Source organism: Bos indicus, chromosome 15 (assembly GCF_029378745.1).
Source record: "Bos indicus isolate NIAB-ARS_2022 breed Sahiwal x Tharparkar chromosome 15, NIAB-ARS_B.indTharparkar_mat_pri_1.0, whole genome shotgun sequence".
Classification (NCBI taxonomy): Eukaryota; Metazoa; Chordata; class Mammalia; order Artiodactyla; family Bovidae; genus Bos; species Bos indicus.
Genome location: NC_091774.1, coordinates 40,559,644 through 40,579,480, shown reverse-complemented (window position 1 = coordinate 40,579,480; position 19,837 = coordinate 40,559,644). Strand labels below are relative to the sequence as shown.

At 41.9% G+C, this 19,837-nt stretch overlaps 1 protein-coding gene across 1 annotated transcript in view; it reads left to right on the top strand.

The window, feature by feature from the left end:
- PARVA (parvin alpha) overlaps window positions 1–17,995 on the top strand; it is a 179,561-nt gene extending 161,566 nt beyond the window's left edge. The window contains exon 13 of the mRNA XM_019975250.2: window positions 15,984–17,995. Within this exon, the coding sequence (XP_019830809.2) occupies window positions 15,984–16,060 (77 nt within the window). The 3' untranslated portion in view covers window positions 16,061–17,995. The remainder of the gene's footprint in view (window positions 1–15,983) is intronic.
- The last annotated feature ends 1,842 nt before the right edge of the window (window positions 17,996–19,837 follow it).

Here is a 19,837-nt window from a genome sequence, read left to right as displayed (position 1 = left end):
TCATTGCAGCATAATATACAATAGCCAGGACACGGAAGCAACCTAAATGTCCATCAACAGAGGAATGGATAAAGAAGACATAGCACATATATACATGGAATATTATTCAGCCATAAAAAAACAGTGAAATTATGTCACTTGCACTAAAACTCGTGGACCTAGAGATTGTCTACTGAGTGAAGTAAGAGAAAAACATCATACAATATAACTTATATGTGGAATCTAAAAAATGTTACAAATAAACCTATTTACAACCCAGAAATAGTCACAGATGTAGAAAACAAATTTATGGTTATGGTAGGGGGGAGGAAGGGGTGGAGACATAAATTGGGAAACTGGGATTATACACGTATAATCTTAATTATTATATTATATACACACTAACTATATAAAAGAGATAACGAATAAGGACCTACTGTATAAAACGGGGAATTCTACTCAATACCCTATATAGTGACCTACATGGGAAAAGAAGTTTTAAAAGAGTGGATATATGTATATGTTGAACGGTTCTATGAAGACCTACAAGACCTTCTAGAACTAACACCAAAAAAAAAGATGTCTTTTTCATCAAACGGGACTGGAATGCAAAAGTAGAAAGTCAAGCCTGGAGTAACAGGCCAGTTTGGCCTTGGAGTACAAAATGAAGCAGGGCAAAGGCTAACGGAGTTTTGCCAAAAGAATGCACTGGTCATAGCAAACACCCTCTTCCAACAACTCAAAAGATTACTCTGCACATGGACATCATCAGATGGTCAAGACCAAATTCAGGTTGATGGTGTTTTTTGCGGCCAAAGATGGAAAGACGCTATACAGTCAGCAAAAACAAGACCAGGAGCTGACTATGGCTCAGATCATGAACTCCTTATTGCAAAATTCAGCCTTAATTTAAGAAAGTAGGGAAAACCACTAGGCCGTTAAGATATGACCTAAATCAAATCCCTTTTATGATTATACAGTGGAACTGACAAATAGATTCAAGGGATTAGACCTGATAGAGTGCCTGGAGAACTATGGATGGAGGTTCGTAACATTGTACAGGAGGCAGTGATCAAAACCATCCCCCAAAAAAGGAAATGCAACAAGGCAAAATAATTGTCTGAGGAGGCTTTACAAATAGCTGAGAAAAGAAGAGAAACGAGAGGCAAAGGAGATAAGGAAAGATATACTCATCTGAATGCAGAATTGCAAAGAATAGCAAGGAGGGATAAGAAAGTGAACAATGTAAAGAAATAGAGGAAAACAACAGAATCTGAAAAACTAAAGATTTCTTTAAGAAAATTAGAGGTATCAAGGGAACATTTCATGCAAAGGGGCATGATAAAAGACAGAAACACTATGGACCTAACAGAAGCAGAAGAGATTAAGAAGTGGCAAGAATATATAGAAGAACTGTACAAAAAAGTTGTTAATGACCCAGATAACCACAATGGTTTAATCACTCACCTAGAGCCAGATATCTTGGAGTCCAAAGTCAAGTGGGCCTTAGGAAGCATTAGTATGCACAAAGCTAGTGAAGGTGATGGAATTCCAGGTGAATTATTTCAAATCCTAAAAGATGATGCTGTTAAAGTGCTGCACTCAATATACCAGCAAATTTGGAAAATTCAACAGTGGTCACAGGACTGGAAAAGATCAGTTTTCATTCCAGTCCCAAAGAACAGCAATACGAAAGAATGTTCAAACTACCACACAATTGCACTTCTTTCACATGCTAGCAAGGTAATGCTCAAAATTCTTGAAGCTAGGCTTCAACAGTATATGAACTGAGAACTTCCACATGTACAAGATGGTTTTAGAAAAAGCAGAAGAACCAGAGATCAAATTGCCAACATCTGTTGGATCACAGAAAAAGCAAGAGAATTACAGAAAAACATCTACTTCAGCTTCATTGACTACACTAAAGCCTTTGACCATGTGGATCACAACAAACTGTGGAAAATTCTTAAAGAGGTGGGAACCAGACCGTCTTACCTACCTCCTGAGAAACCTGTATGCAGGTCAAGAAGCAACAGTTAAAACTGGAGGCAGAACAACAGACTGGTTCCAAAACAGGAAAGGAGTACATCAAGGCTGTATATTGTCACCCTGCTTATTTAACTTATACGCAGAGTACATCATGAAAAATGCTGGGTTGGATGAATCACAAGCTGGAATCAAGATTGCCAGTAGAAATATCAACAACTTCAGATATGCAGATGATACTACTTTAATGGCAGAAAGTGAAGAGGAACTAAAGAGCCTCTTAATGAAGTTAGAAGAGTGAAAAAGCTGGCCTAAAACTCAACATTCAAAAAACTAAGATCATGGCATCCAGTCCTATCACTTCATGGCAAATAGATAGGGAAAAAGTGGAAACAGTGACAGACTATTTTCTTAGGCTCCAAAATCACTGTGGATGGTGACTGTAGCCACGAAATTAAAAGACATTTGCTCCTTAGAAGAAAAGCAATGACAAACCTAAACAGCATATTAAAAAGCAGAGACATCACTTTGCCAACAAAAGTTCATCTAGTCAAAGCTATGGTTTTTCCAGTAGTTATGTACAGATGTGAGAGTTGGACCATAAAGAAGGCTGAGCTCCAATGAACTGATGCTTTCAAACTGTAGTGTTGAAGAAGATTCTTGAGAGTCCCCTGGACAGCAAGGAGATCAAACCAGTCCATCCTAAAGGAAATCAGTCCTGAATATTCATTGGCAGGACTGATGCTGAAGCTCTAATACTTTGGCACCTGATGCAAAGAGCAGATTCATTGGAAAAGACCCTGATTCTGGAAAAAAATTGAGGGCAAGAGGAGAAGGGGCTGATGAGATGGTTGGATGGCATCATTGACTCAATGGACATGAGTTTGATTTAATCTCCGGAAGATAGTGAAGGATAGACAAGCCTGGCGTGCTGCCACTCATGAGATCACAAAGAGTTGTACACAACTGAGCAGCAGAACAACAGCAATATATATACTTATAACTGATTCACTGCTGCTGCTGCTAAGTCACGTCAGTTGTGTCTGACTCTATGTGACCCCATAGATGGCAGCCCACCAGGCTCCCCCGTCCCTGGGATTCTCAGGCAAGAACACTGGAGTGGGTTGCCATTTCCTTCTCCAATGCATGAAAGTGAAAAGTGAAAGTGAAAGTGAAGTCGCTCAGTCGTGTCTGACTCTCAGCGACCCCATGGACTGCAGCCCACCAGGCTCCTCCGTCCATGGGAGTTTCCAGGCAAGAGTACTGGAGTGGGTCGCCAGTGCCTTCTCCGTAACTGATTCACTAGAGACAATTATATGCAAACAAATTTGACAACCTAAAAGAAATGGACAAGTTTCTAGAAATATAAAGCCCACAAAAATTGAATCAAAAAGACAGTTTGAACTGACCTATCACTCGAGATGAAATTTTTGTTGTTGTTGTTTAGTTGCTAAGTCATGTCCTACTCTTTTGTGATGCCATGGACTATAGCCTACCAGGCTCCTATGTCCATGAGATTTGCCAGGCAAGAATACAGGAGTGGGTTGCCATTGCCTTCTCCAGAATATCTTCCCGGCCCAGGGATCAAACCTGTGTCTTCCACACTGGCAGGTGGATTCTTTACCACTGATCCACCAGGGAAATCCAGAGATGAAACAGAATCTATCAATTTAAAACTCCGTACAAATAAAAGTCCAGGACCAGGTGGCCTCACAGGCAATTCTACCAAACAAAGGAGAACTTATACCAATGCTTCTCAAACTCCTCCAAAAAACTGAAGAGGGGAAAACACTGCCAAAGACATTCTCTGAAGCCACCATCACCCTGATACCAATACCAGATAAAGATACTACCAAAAAAGAAAACCACAGGCTTATATCTTTGATGAACAGGGATGTAAAAATTCTCATCAAAACATTAGCAAACTGAATGCAACAGCACATGAAAAAGATCACAGACCACAACCAAGGGGATTCATTCCAAGTACACAAGCATGCTTCAGTGTATGCAAATCAGTCAATGTGATACACCACATACAAAAGAAAAGACAAAAACCACATGGTCATCTCAATAGATGCCAAAGAAGCATATGATAATAGTCAACATCCATTCATGTTAAAAACTCCTACCAATGTGGGTATAGAGGGATCACATCTCAACATAATAAAAGCTATTCATGACAAATCTATAGCCTATATAATACTCAATAATGAAAAGCTAAAAGTCTTCCTGCTAAAATCTGGAACAAGCACATACACTTTCACCTCTTTTAATCAACATAGTATTGGAAGTCCTACCAACCACAGCAATCAGATGAGAAAAAGAAATAAAAGTTATCCAAATGGGAAGGAAGAGGTAAAATTGTCATTACATGCAGATGTCACGATTCTATATATATAGAAAACCCTAAAGACTACATACAAAAACTACTAGAACTGACAAACAAATTCAGCAAGGTAGCAGGATATTAACGTACAAAAATCGATTGGATTTATTTACACTAACAATGAAATATCAGAAAGGGAATGTAAAAAACAGTACCAGACTTTCATGGTGGCCCAGTGGTTGGGAATCCACCTGCCAATGCAAAGGACACAGGCTCGATCCCTAGTTCAGGAAGAGTCCACATGCCATAGGGTAGCTGAGCCCATGTGAAACAACTACTGAAGCCCGAGAGCCCTAGAGCCCATGCTGCACAACGAGAGAAGCCCACACCCTAAGAAGCCCACGCACCGCGACTAGAGAGTAGCCCTGCTCGCCACGAGCAGAGAAAGCCCGCACACAACAGTGAAGATCAGCACAGCCAAAAACAAATAAATACAATTTAAGATAAATATTCTAGAAGCAGCAGCCGTGGCAGATGCATGTTGATGTATGGCAAAACCAATACAATATTGTAAAAAAAATAATAATAATTAAGAAAAAATAAAAATAAAAAATACCTTTCAAAGTTGAATTCCCAAAAAAGAAATACTAGAAATAAACCTAACAAAAGAACTGGAAGACTTATACACTAACTATAAAACATTAATAAAGGGAATTGAAGATGATTCAAAGAAGTGGAGAGATATCCCATGCCTTTGGATTGGAAGAATTTATATTGTTAAAATGGCCATACAACCCAAGTGTGTGTGTTTAGTTGCTCGGTCATGACCGACTCTTTGCAACCCCATGGACTGTAGCCCACCAGGCTTCTCTGTCCATAGAATTCTCTAGGCAAGGATACTGGAGTACGTTGCCATTTCCTTCTCCACACAACCCAAAGAAATCTCCAGATTTAATACAATCCTGTCACTCATGACATATTTCAAAGAACCAGAACAAATAATCCTAAAATGTATAAAGATCCATAATTGCCAAAACAATCCTGAAGAAAAAGAACAAAGCAGAAGGCATAATCCTCCCAGACTTTTGGTTACTACAAAGTTTCAGTAATTGAAGATAGTGTGGTACTGGCACAGAAACAGCCATATGGATCAATGGGACAGAACAGAGAGCCCAGAAATAAACCCAAACACCTCCAGTAACTTTATTTTTGATAAAGGAAGCGAGGATATACAAAGGGAATAAGACAGTCTCTTTAACAAATAGTGTTGGGAAAGTTCAAGGGCTGCATATAACTCAGTGAAGTTAGAACACATCTTCTCACCATACACAAACTCAAAATGGCTTAAAGATTTAAACATAAAACATGACACCATAAAATTCCTAGAGAGATCATAGGCACAACATACTCTGACTTAAATCGTACCAGTGTTTTCTTAGGTCAGTCTCCCAAGGCAATAGAAATAAAAACAAAAATAAACAACTTACAAGCTTTTGCATAGAAAAGGAAACCATTTTTAAAAAGACAATGTACAAACTGGGAGAAAATATTTGCAAGTGATGTGACTGACAAAGGCGTGTAATTTCCAAAATACACAGCAGCTCATACAGCTCAAGAACAACAAAAAAAACAACGCAATCCAAAAATGGGTAGAAGACCTAAATAGATCTTTCTCCAAAGAAGAAATAAAAATGGTCAAGATACATGGAAAGATGCTCAGTCTTGCTAATGACTAGAGAAATGCGAGTCAAAACTACAGTGAGGTACCACTTCACACCAGTCAGAATGGTCATCATTACAAACTCTACCGGGGCTTCCCTGGTGGCTCAGTCAGTGGTCAGGAATCCACCTGCTAATGCAGAAGACACATGTTCAGTCCCTGATCTGGGAAGATCCCATGTGCCACAGAGTGACTAAGTCCACGCACTGCAACTAGTGAGCCTGTGCTCTAGAGCCTGGATCTGCAGCTGCTGAGCCCATGTGCTGCACTGCTGAAGCTTGTGTGCCCAGAGCCTGTGCTCTGCAGCAAGAGGAGCCACCACAGTGAGAAGCCTGTGCACCACAACTAGAGTGGTCCCTGCTCGCCACAACTAGAGAAAAGGCCCGCACAGCAACAAGACCCACCACAGCCAAAAATAATGAATACAGAAGTAAATACAATTATTTTTAAAACTCTACAAATAACAAATGCTGGAGAGGATGTGGAGAAAAGGGAACTCTCCCACACTTTGGTGGGAATGTAAGTTGGTACGGCCCCTGTGGGAAACAGTATGGAGGTTCCTCAGAGAACAAAAAACAGAATTACCATATGACCCAGCAATCTCACTCCTCAGAATATTTCTGGACAAAACTACAATCCAAAAAGATACGTGCACCCCTGTGTTCACAGCAGCACTCTTCATAATAGCCAAGACATGGAAATAACCTAAATGTCCATTGACAGATGAATGAATAAAGAAGAATCCATACATATGTTAATACACAATGGAATACTACTCAGCCATAAAAAGGAATGAAATGATTCCCTTGGCAGCAACACAGGCACAACTAGAGATTATCATACTAAGTGAAGTCAGAAAAAAGACAAATAAATACCATATGTAATCACTTATATGTGGAATCTAAAATATGATATAAATGAATGTATCTACAAAACATAAACAGACTCATAGACAGAGAACAGACTTGTGGTTGCCAAGGTAGAGGGGGTTGGGGAAGAGATGAAGTGGGAGGTTCGAGTTAGCAGAGGTAAGCTATTATATATAGAGTGGATAAAGAACAAGGTCCTACTGTATCACACAAAGAACTAATATCATCCTTCTCAACTGTTAAAAAACACTGGAGAGAGGAGAACATTCATAAATTCATTCTACAAGTCATCATTACCCAGATACCAAAATCAGGCAAAGATACTACAAAAAATAAAAAATTACAGGCCAATATCTATGATAAATATAAGTAAAAATGCATGACAAAAATATTACCCTAATTCAACAATATAAAAATCACAAAATTAAATGGGACTTATCCCAGGAATGCAAGGATGGTTCAGTATGCCTAAATCAATGTGCTACATCACATTAAAAAAAGGAAGGATACAAATCATATGATCATCTCAGTAGACAAAAAAGGTATTTGACAAAATTCAACATCCATTCATGATAAAAAAAAATTCTCAAAGTTGGTATAGAAGGAACATATCTTAATACAATAAAGGTGATTTAAGATAAGAAAGCCTTTTTAAGTGAACAATGTAAAGAAATGGAGGAAAACAATAGAGCAGGAAAAACTAGAGATCTCTTTAAGAAAATTAGAGATAACAAGGGAACATTTCATGCAAAGATGGGCATGATAAAGGACAGAAACAGTAAGGACCTAACAGAAGCAGAAGAGAGTAAGAAGAGGTGGCAAAAATACACAGAACTGTACAAAAAAGGTCTTAATGGCCTGGATAACCACAGTGGTGTGGTCACTCACCTAGAGCCAGACATCCTGGAGTATGAAGTCAAGTGGGCCTTAGAAAGCATTACTATGAACAAAGCTAGTGGAGGTGATGGAATTCCAGTTGAACTATTTCAAATCCTGAAAGATGATGCTGTGAAAGTGCTGCACTCAATATACCAGCAAATTTGGAAAACTCAGCAGTGGCCACAGGATTGGAAGAGGCTGGCTTTAATTCCAATTGCAAAGAAGGGCAATGCCAAAGAATGTTCAAACTGCTGCACAATTATCCTCTCATTTCACATGCTAGGAAGGTAATGCTCAAAATCCTTCAAACTAGGCTTCAGCAGTATGTGACGGAGAACTTCCACATGTACAACATGGATTTAGAAAAGGCAAAGGAACCAGAGATCAAATTGCCAACATCTGTTGGGTCATAGAAAAAGCAAGAGAATTCCAGAGAAACATCTACTTCTGCTTCATTGACTACGCTAAAGCCTTTGACTGTGTGGATCACAACAAACTGTGGAAAATTCTGAAAGAGATGGGAATACCAGACCAACTTACCTGCTTCCTGAGAAACCTGTATGCAGGTCAAGAAGCCAGTTAGAATCAGACATGGAACAATGGACTGCTTCCAAATTGGGAAAGAAGTATGTCAAGGCTATACATTGTCACCCTGCTTATTTAACTTACATGCAGAGTACATCATGAGAAATGCTGGGCTGGATGAATCACAAGCTGGAATTAAGATTTCCAGGAGAAATATCAATACCCTCATATATACAAATTATACCACCCTCATGACCAAAAGTGAAGAGGAGGAACTAAAGAGCCTCTTGATGGAGGTGAAAGAGGTGAGTGAAAAAGCTGGCCTAAAACTCAGCATTCAAAAAACTAAGATCATGACATTCATTCCCATCACATCATGGAAAATAGATGGGGAAACAATGGAAACAGTGATGGACTTTAATTTCTTGGGCTCCAGAATCACTAGAGACAGTGACTGCAGCCAGAAAATTAATAGATGCTTGCTCCTTGGAAGAAAAACTGTGACAACCATAGACAGCATATAAAAAGCAGAGACATCACTTTGCCAACAAAGGTTCATCTAGTGAAAAGTATAGTTTTTCCAGTAGTTCTGTATGCATGTCAGAGTTGGACCATACAAAAAGCTGAGTGCCAAAGAATTGATGTTTTCGAACTGTGGTGCTAGAGAAGACTGTTGAGAGTTCCCTGGACAACAAGGAGATCACACCAGGCAATGCTAAAGGAAATCAACCCTGAATATTCATTGGAAGGACTTATACTGAAGCTGAAGATCCAGTACTTTGGCCACCTGATGAAAAGAGTGGATTCATTGGAAAAGACCTGATGCTGAGAAGGATTGAAGGCAGGAGGAGAAGGGAACGACAGAGGATGAGGTGGCTGGATGGCATCATCGACTCAATGGACATGAGTTTGAGCAAGCTTCCGGGGTTGGTGATGGACAGGGAAGCCTGGCGTGCTGCAGTCTATGGGGTCAAACTCTGCAAGCTGCAAACTCTGGGATATAGTGAAAGGATAAAAAAGCCTGGCATGCTGCAGTTCATGGGGTTGCAAAGAGTCACACACAACTGAGCAACTGAACAACATGATAAACCCACAGTTAACTCTATACTTAACAGTGAAGAGCTAAAAAGCTTTTTCTCTAAAATCCGGACTAGGACAAGGATGCCCATTTCATCACTTGTAGTTAACACAGTGTTGGAAGTCCTAGCCATAGCAGTCAGAAGAGAGAAATAAAAAGTATCCAACTGGACAGGAAGAAAAACTACCAGGGTGACATCTACAAAGTCACCTTTGTAGATGACACGATGCTATATTTTGAAAACCCTAAAGTCTCCACCAAAAAACTACTAGAACTAATAAATGAATTCAGTAAAGTTGTAGGAAGTGAAAGTTCTATAATCTGAAAACCATGAAACACTTATGAAGGAAATTGAAGATGATACAAAGAAATGGAAAGATATTCCATGTTCATGGATTGGAAGAGTTAATAGTTAAGATGTCCATACCACTCAAAGCAATTACAGATTTAACATAATCTCTTCCAAAATACTCATGACATTTTTCACAGAACTAGAAAAAATAATCCTAAAATTTATATGTAACCACAAAACACCCCACATTGCCAAGGTAATCTTGAGAATAAAGAACAAAGCTGGGGGAATCATTTGCTATAACTTTACATTGCAAAGCCACAGTAATAAAAATGACATATACATCAATGGAACAGAATAGAGAGCCCAGAAATAAACCCACACACTTGTGCTCAGTTTATCTACAACAAGGGAGGCAAGAATGTACAATGGAGGAAAGACAGTCTCTTCAATAACTTGTACTGGGAAAACTGGACAGCTACATGTAAAAGAAAGAAATTAGAACATGTGTTCATATTGTATACAAAAATAAACTCAAAGTGGATTAAAGACCTAAATTTACAACCTGAAACCATAAAACTCCTACAGCAGAACACAGGCCAAATATTCTTTGATATTCTTTGACAAATTGTAGCAGATTTTCGTAGATCTCTCTCCTAACAGGAAAGAAACAAAAGCAAAAATAAATAAACGGAACTTAAATTTAAAAGCTTGCATATCAAAAGAAACATTGATAAAATAAAACAAAGAAAAACCTACTGAATGGGAGAAAATATTTTCAAATTGTATTATCAGTAAGTGGTTACTAGAGGATCCCCTGGCAGATCAGCTAGTAAAGAATCTGACTGCAATGCAGGAGACTGCCTGCCATGCAGGAGACCTGGGTTCAATCCCTGGGTTGTGAAGATCCCCTGAAGAAGGAAATGGCAACCCACTCCAGTATTCTTGCCTGGAAAATCCATGGACAGATGAGCCTGGCAGGCTACAGTCCATGGGGTTACAAAGTGTCAGACACAACTGAGTGACTAAACCACCATCCAAAGTATGTAAGTAGCTCATACAACTCAATAGAAAAAAGTCAAACTACCTGATTAAAAGATGAGCAGAAGACCTGAACAGACATTTTTAAAAGAAGATATACAGATGGGAAACAAGCACAGAAAATTTTGCTCAGCATCACTAATCTGAGAAATGCAAATCAGAATGACAATGAGATAGCACCTCACACCTCTCAGAATGGCTGTCAGGAAAATATCTGCAAATAGTAAATGCAGTGAGAGGATGAAAAGGGAACCCTCCTACACTGCTGGTAGGAATATAAATTACTGAAGCCACTATGGAAAATAGTATATGTGCTGCTGAAGTAAGCACTTTATTTTGGGGGGCTCCAAAATCACTGCAGATGGTGACTGCAGCCATGAAATTAAAAGATGCTTGCTTCTTGGAAGAAAATCTATGACCAACCTAGAGAGCATATTAAAAAGCAGAGACATTGCCAACAAAGGTCTGTCTAGTCAAAGCTATGGTTTTTCCAGTAGTCATGTATGAATGTGAGTTGGACTATAAAGAAAGCTGAGCACTGAAGAATTGATGTTTTTGAACTGTGGTGTTGGAGAAGACTCTTTGAGAGTCCCTTGGACTGCAAGGAGATCCAACAAGTCAATCCTAAATGAAATCAGTCCTGAATATTTATTGGAAGGACTGATGCTGAAGCTGAAACTCCAATACTTTGACCACTTGATGCGAAGAACTGACTCCTTGGAAAAGACCTTGATGTTGGGAAAGATTGAAGGCAGGAGGAGAAGGGGATGACAGAGGATGAGATGGTTGGATGACATCACCGACTCAACGGACATGAGTTTGAGCAAGCTTCCGGGGTTGGTGATGGACAGGGAAGCCTGGCGTGCTACAGTCTATGGGGTCGCAAAGAGTCGGATATGACTGAGTGACTGAACTGATGAAAAATAGTATGGAGCTTCCTTAAAAACTAAAAGTTGAACTACAATATGATCTAGCAATCCCACTGCTGGGTATGTAACTAGAAAAGATGAAATCTCTAATTCAAAAAGATACATGTACCTGATGTTCATAGCAGCTCTATTTACAACAGCCAAGATGTAGAAGCAACTCAGGTGCTCCTCAGCAAATCAGTGGATTAAGAAACTGTGACATTCGGCAAGATGGATGGACCTACAGAATATTATGCTTAGTGAAATAAGCTAGATACAGACAGACAAATACTGTATGATCTCCCTTATATGTAGAATCTAAAAAACAAATGAATGAATACAACAAAACAGACTCGCAGATATGAGAACAAACTAGTGGTTACCAGGAGGGGAAGGGAAGGAGGGAGGAACAAGATAGTGGTAGGGGATTCACGGATACAAACGACTATGTATAAAATAAATAAGCAACAAGGGTATACTGTACAGCACAGGAAGATATAGCCATTGTTTTTAGTGACTTTAAATGGGGTATATCTATGAAAATGTTGAATCACTGTGTTGTACACCTGAAACGAATGTAATATTGTAAACCAACTTATTTCAATAAAAGAAGAAATAAAATTAATTAGGTTCAATGGACATTTTGAAACCTTTTCCCATATTGGCCATTTTCTTTCTCAAGCAACCTTAGAACTCACCTGTCTTTAAAAGAGAAAAACAAATCCTCTCGTCTCCTTCCGTGTCTGTCCTTCATCAGGCTCCCAAGTCCCTCCTTTGCGCCCATGCCCACTGCTCATTCTGCTGTGAACACTTTGCCTCCACCTACATGTGGCCATGCTCTCTCCCAAGCCACCAGTAGGACCATGTCCCCTGAGACTCTTTCCAGCTCTTACCTTCTTGGGAGCATATGGCTCTACTAGTCATCCCCTCTTTCTAGAATTTTCTTTCTTGGCTTCCAGGACACTGGGCAATTATTCATTCATTTCAGTTCAGTTCAGTCGCTCAGTCATGTCTGACTCTTTGTGACCCCATGAACCGCAGCACACCAGGCCTCCCTGTCCATCTCCAACTCCGGAGTCCACCCAAACCCATGTCCATCGAGTCGGTGATGCCATCCAACCATCTCATCCTCTGTCATCCCCTTCTCCTCCTGCCCTCAATCTTTCCCAGCATCAGGGTCTTTTCAAATGAGTCAGCTCTTTGCATGAGGTGGCCAAAGTACTGGAGTTTCAGCTTCAGCATCAGTTCATTCATTCATCTCCTACTAATATGTCTGAGGTCTGTGCATGCCAGGTACCAGGCCAGGCACTGGAGCAAAACACGATCAATTCTCTGCAGTCACATTGCTCAGAGTCTAGGCAGAGACAGATTTCATCAAATAAGCACACAAATCATTGATTTAGAACTGGAGAGAGTGCTGTGAAGGAAGAGTGTGAGAGTTTTGAGAACATAAGACAGGGTGCCCTCACCAAGACCAGGTGTCAGAAAGACTTCACGAAGGAGGCAGTGCTTTGAGCTGAGGTCTACAAGAGGATCGGGAGTCAGCTACTTGGGAAGAACAATCTAGGTGTTTAACAGTGTGTGCAGAGGCTGAGATAATGGAGGACAGCCTATTGGGAGGTTGTAAAAGAAAGCCAGTGTGGTCAGTGCAGAGTGAATGAGCAGAACATGGCAGGACATGAGATTGGAGAGGTGGGCTGGAGTCAGCTTTTGCCCTGTGAAACCGTGGATGAGGATTTTGGGCTTTAAGTGACATGGCTGTATGACCATACAAGCTGTGAGCTGCACACCTCCTGTTAGTCACTCAGTCATGTCCGACTCTTTGTGACCCTACGGGCTATAGCCCACCAGGCTCCTCTGTCCATAGAATACTGGAGTGGGAAGCCATTCCATATTCCAGGGGATCTTCCCGACCCAGGGATCGAACCCGGGCCTCTTGCATTATAGGCACATTCTTTACCATCTCAGCCACCAGGGTAGCCTCCTAGGACCAGAGTTATGTTGTTATCTATGGTAACACTGTGCAAATGTGAATAATGTACCGTGGAGTGTGCATCTTGCACAACCATACCCAGAAACCAAGTAGTCTAACTGCAGTGAGTACAATGGACAGGAGAGGGCAAGAGGCTTTGAGGAGCCCAGTTAGGAACCAGCGGCAGTGGCCGCAGTGTTACCCTACCTGCCCCTTCACACACTCCCTTGTTGAGCTCACCTTTGCCCCTGTCTGCCTCTCTAGCAGTTCCTCCTTAGGCTAACTCCCTAATCTTTGACTTGAGTGGAATTTAAGGAACACTCAACATCAAGCAGTAAGGGGAGGACAGGAATTAGCCCAGAGGACATGGGACTGTATTTGGCAGAAAGTGATTCAGCCTGACCAGGGCGAGGTAGCAGGTCTCAGCTACGGGTCAGGATCCCAGTTAGAGGCTCAGATCTGTGCAGGAACCAACGCGGAAGCAGAAAGGGGGCTGCGCTCCAGGTCTGGTGGCTGGTCCCTGAGCCCTTGGTCTATCAGCGAGAGAGCTTGGAGCAGAGTCTGAGCCCCACAGGGTGGAGCAGGATTGGTGTACAACTGAGACGAGGCCTGGGCAGGAGCAGGCAGGAGGCTTTCCAGGAGTTGAGGGAGCCCTAAGGAGATTCCCGAGCCCTGGGCCCTCGGCTTCTGGCCCAGTTGGTCTTAATTTTTGCGGTGCTGGGACCTGGGCACACCTGACTATGGCAGTAGCCACAGCTGCCTGGGTTCTCAGGCTAAGACCTGGAGCCACTGGAGCCCCCGCCTCCCACTCTGCTGGTCCTGAATGATCCCCGTTCCTATTCACCAGGCCACTGCTGGAACCCTGACCTTGTCCCCAAACCCTTCTCTCACAGCAGCTCAGCCTCCTCTCTCCCACTTTTGAATCCTAGAGCATTTATTATTTTCTATTCTCTGACATCATTTACTTCATCTGACGTTCTGCACAGTTAGGGTGTTTTTTTGTGTTTTTTTTTTCCTAATAACTTTTACTATGAAAAATATCACATAAAGAGTGGCACATAAAAGTGTGGGTTAGTGAAATATTCCACGAGCCACCTGTAACTAGCACCCAGTTCAAGGGAAACAGCCACCCCGGCTCCTGAAATTTCCCTCCACTTGCCCTTTTTCGACTTATGTAATCCTCAATCTCAACTCTCCTGCCTTGTATAGTCATTAGGCTTTCACCTTTCTCTTTTTTTAACTTTTCCTTATAATTACCACAGTTTGTAACTGTATATGGGCTTCCCAGGTGGCTCAGTGGGGAAAGAATCCACCTGCAATGCAGGAGATGCAAGAGACATGGGTTTGATCCCAGGTCAGGAAGATCCCCTGGAGGAGGGCATAGCAATACCTATTCCAGTATTCTTGCCTGGACAGTTCCATGGACAGAGGAGCCTGGCAGACTACAGTCCATAGGGTCACAAAGACTTGGACACAACTGAAGCGACAGAGCACACACAAGCATGTAACCCTATAGTAGGCAAAGAGTTCCTTTCTTTACGTTTTCTCTATGCTGGTTCTTCAGGGAAGGCTCTCCAGCAGAGTCATGAGTGCAGAAGGGCCAGAGCAGAGCCTCGTGGGGAGAAGGTGGAGAAGTCAGTGTCAGCAGAGGGTTAGTAAGGCAGCCAGAGAAAGTGACCAATGAAGACAGGAACAGAGAGAGGGGACAGGGGAAGTGAGGGGGGAGGAAATGGTTGCATGAAAGCTCAGGACCCGCAGTGGAATTCTCCTGATAATAGAGTCCAGCTCCCAGTCTCAAATCCGGCCACCTTGCTCTGTCCTTAATCTTTCAGATGACACCTGTCTACCCAGTATTCCCTGCCAGGTGGGCTCCTATGCCATCTAGGGGCCCGCCCTCCCTTCTTAAAGGAGAGGTGGCTTAGTCCTAAGCCACCGCCTCATCCCCCACTGTAGCCCCAGGCTATCCCCTCCTTTCCACCACTCACAGCTGGCTCTGTGGTGCAGGGTAAAGGCAGAGGGGCCCCCAGACACAGGTGAGACCAGGGACAGAGTCGGGTCAGGTTCCTCGCACCTGAGATGCTGATTCCAGGGCAAAGGCTGCGTGCCCTGGAGCCCGCTGTCTTTCAGTGAGAGGTGCAACACCCACACCCCAGCACCTCTGCCCCTCACTGTCCCCTGCTCTGAAGTCTTGCTGCATAGCCCTCCCATCCTTCAACACCCACCTGCCCCTGGTTGGCTTGTGGGGCTGCTCTTCTGTCCTAGCAGGACAGGGAGGTGGCTCTCCAGGAGCACACCCCTCCCCTGGGACCATACTGGGCACCCATGGTGGGTGGCAGGAGGAAGGGGACAACCAATGCCAATTTGGGCACCACTGAAGCAATGTGTTTTTTGTTTTGTTTCCTATGCAGACATCGTCAACTGTGACCTGAAATCTACCCTGCGAGTGTTATACAACCTCTTCACCAAGTACCGGAACGTGGAGTGAGGGTCAGACTGGACCATCCCCGGAAGCGCCTTATCCTGCTTACTCCTGTCTCCTGCTCTGTGCTCTCCTCCAAGTCCAGCTGCTCTTTTCTCAGAGATAGTGGGAACTGAGATCAGGAAGGAAATGACCTCAATGGGCTGACCTGACCTCCTAGGCTCTGAGGCTGACCCATCCTGGTACCAGGTCCAGATTTCCTTCTGTGTAATCTGGAACCAGCTTAGGCACCACAGCCCATCCACCCACCTACCCACCCTCACAAGATGAAAACAAAGATAAGAGTTACCATTTAATGGGTGTAACCTATGGGCTGGGCACCACGCTAAGTGCTCTGACCTACTCCAACTCGTGAATACTCATGACTCCCACTGAAGAAGATGTTATCAGCCCCTTTTACAGATAAGGAAACTGAGGCTCAGAGAGGTTACGTGACTTGGCAGAAGCTGCCATTTGTTTTGCTTCTTTGAAGAACATGTTCGTTAATAACTAGCCCATTATGTTACATTCTCTGTACATCCTGTACTTGCGTTTGCATGTGCACCTGCGCCCTCCAAGAAGATAGGACCCCTGATCTCAGCACAAGGCAGGCTAGGTCAGGACTCAGTGGTTCACACTGAAATTGGCAAATCAAATTTAGCCCAATTAATAGTGTGTGTGTGGCAGGAGCCGTATCCCTCAACTCCTTTGTACAAATGAAAATTACTCTTAATTCCTTCAGATTTGTAATAACCCCTTATTCTAGTTTCAGGGTGACATTTGGAAAGGATTCTGTTTGAAATTAATGGAGTGGCACATTTTGCAGCCTTTTTGCCTGATTGCATGTAATGGAAGTGCCCTATATTTTCCTACAAAATAAGTCCTTGATTCATTATCGTTAGGCAAATGTACAATATACCCAGGCACCGCAGAGAGCTGGGCACAGGCCCATGTGAGCAGGGCTTGGGAAGCAGGGCTCTTCAACAGGGACTCTTGAGCTTTAAAGAAAGGAACTCCTTTTTGCCCTCTAATTGATCATTTAGACCATTTCTGGCGAAGTCTACCCACATGCAATTACTGGCTAATTCAGGCAAGCAAAAATGCAAGTTATTTAGACCCAATCTGAGTAGGTTTCCTTGCGTGGGTTACCCGCGGGCTTGTGGTTACATGGATCCCCTCTACATGAACCGAAGTTTGGAATACAGGGCTCAAGTTGTCTTAGCCTGAAGGGCCTGGGATAGGAAAGGGGCTGAAGCGGGGTGATTAGGAGGACAAGAAGCGTGGGGCAGATACTTGCACACTTAGCATACAGGGGGACATCCTCAGACCGAGGGATGTGGCTTGTGGTATTTCACATTTGTACTCTACGTTGACCAAAGCCTTGGGATAGGTAGTAACTTGTACTGATAGATCTTCATTATAGAATTTACTGAAGTATGCTAGGTGGCCACCGGCCTGTATCCCCACCTCTGGATGTCTGTGCCTACTTTCGTACTACTTGAGGCCCAGTTGCACAAAGCCCCTCTCTGATTTGAGGAATTCATCGTGATCTCTATCTACACCACCCAGAGGGAGGCCTTCCGTCATGTCCAAACATTCCTTCCTGCTTTTCATCAATTCTTACTCTACAGTCTCGCTGCAGTTGCTCAAAACCCATATAATTTCAATATACTACTTATTTCTGGAGAGATTTCACTCGAAAAGTATTATTCAGCATTTAAGATACAAAGAAAATGTACTCTCTTGTGTCGATCTGTGTAAAAGAATACAATCCTTTTTTACATAATTAGTGAAATAATTCATTTGTCATTAAGAAACACTAAATACAGTACTATCTCAGTTTGCTCTTTTTTAAATTCCTGATAGCGATTCAGCATAAATAATTGCTTTGTCTCCTTGAGCAATACTAAAGCAGATGAAATAAGAGAAATGAACTCATTTAAATGTGCTTTGCTATATGAATTTTGTCTCCATGTTGTGCTTTTTTCTTATATTCAAGCTGCAAATGGACAGTGGACAAGTGACTTATGAAGAGCACTCCTTTTTATATTTTACATATGTACTATATGAAAACACATCAGAACACTTGGAAATTCTTTTAATAGCAGGTCCAATCTGTCAGAAAATGGTGTTTTGAGACCAAGGTCTTTACCTTACTCTGAAATTCCAGGGCTTGGGCCTGCTTTTATAACCCTGCCATCTCATTTAGAGGTTTTTCTTTACATTATGGAACCTTGTGCCTAAAACGTGACTGTTTTTGAAGGGGGGTAAAGGCATCAGAAAACAAATAAACCAAACGTAACCTTTGTCTCTTTTAAAAGAAAAAAAAAAATCTGAGGCAAAAATCAAGTCTCTGTAGGCTCACTGGATCCTTTTTTCGTCTTTTCTAAATTTAGATTATTTCATATTTTTAATAGTTAATGTGTAAATTGTGCAAAATTCAAAAAGCATGAATGGATATCTAGTGAAAAACCCAGTCTTCCTCCCTCCTTTTTCCCAGCAGACAATACCTGTCTCCAGAGGCAACTATTTTGTTGTTTCTAGTATTTGCTTCCAGATATCCCAACAATATAAAGTATATACATGTCTGTCAACATATATAAGATTATTTTAAGCATAAATAGCATATTATACATACTATCATGCACACTGCTTTTTTTCATTTAATGTTCTATCTTAGAGATTATTTTGTGCTGGGTATTAAAACTCTCATTAAACTGAGAATATGAGTACTTTATAAATCCAGATGCACATCCCTGCTCTGTATGAGCTAGAAAATGAAAGCCCCACCAGAAGGAGGAAATGTTCTCAACAGTCACGACTGGGACCTACTGGAGTGGGGAGTGGGGATGGGGAGGACATTACCAGAAACATTCCCCTGTGTCCTCAACTGAATTTATTTCTTAAAGGCCTCTTTTGGATCATTATGGTAAATGGTGTACAGTTTGATTAAGCTGGTAGTTATACATATTACTAGGGCTACTAATTTGTAATTGACTCAGAAAATACTAAAAGTTACTGAGTAGCCACAGTATCCTGCTACAAGCCCAGCCACCCATGCAGAGCCCGTCTACTCTATGGGAAGGCTCCAACTTCACATGTGCAGGCACAGAGCTGACATTTCCAAAGTCTGGGAGAAGGACTCTTTATCAGCACATCATCAATGTTGTCTTGAGTTGGTTGCTATTTGCAATTGCTGCTCTTGGTACTTTTTAATTATGAATTACAGTTAGCTTAGCTTTATCATTATCAGTTTATTTTGTTGTGGTTTTCCTGGTTAACCCAACAGAGTACACTGAAGCTTATTTGCATCAACAGTATCCCTGGGCTGTAATTTTCCAATAACTTGACTCTCAGACATGTATACATTGTGGTTCAAATATGAATCATCCATACTCCAGTGCTAGAACAAATGTATACATAATCCACTCCCCCTAAATTATCATTAATTTATTTTTCCAGTGGAAAATGAGACTAGATGGAGTCGGTAAGTCAAGCAGTTTTGCCCTAAGTAGGGGCTGATCAAAAATAATTTCAGATCCACTGCACTTAATTACAACCCCACCTCAAGAACCCTACCTACATACAACATACTAAAGATGCCAAAGGGGTGTGTTCTGAAACCTCCATTAATGCTAATATTGCATGCAATCTCCTCCCCCACCCAAACTTCGCTTATATCCGTTGGAAAACTTGAGAGTTGCTGCGAATACTGAGAACGAGAAGACTGAATTGAGATGCAATTCCTGGGTGGCTGGTGGACTGATCAGCTTCCTAACACTTGTAGATTCAGGTTCCAGTAAC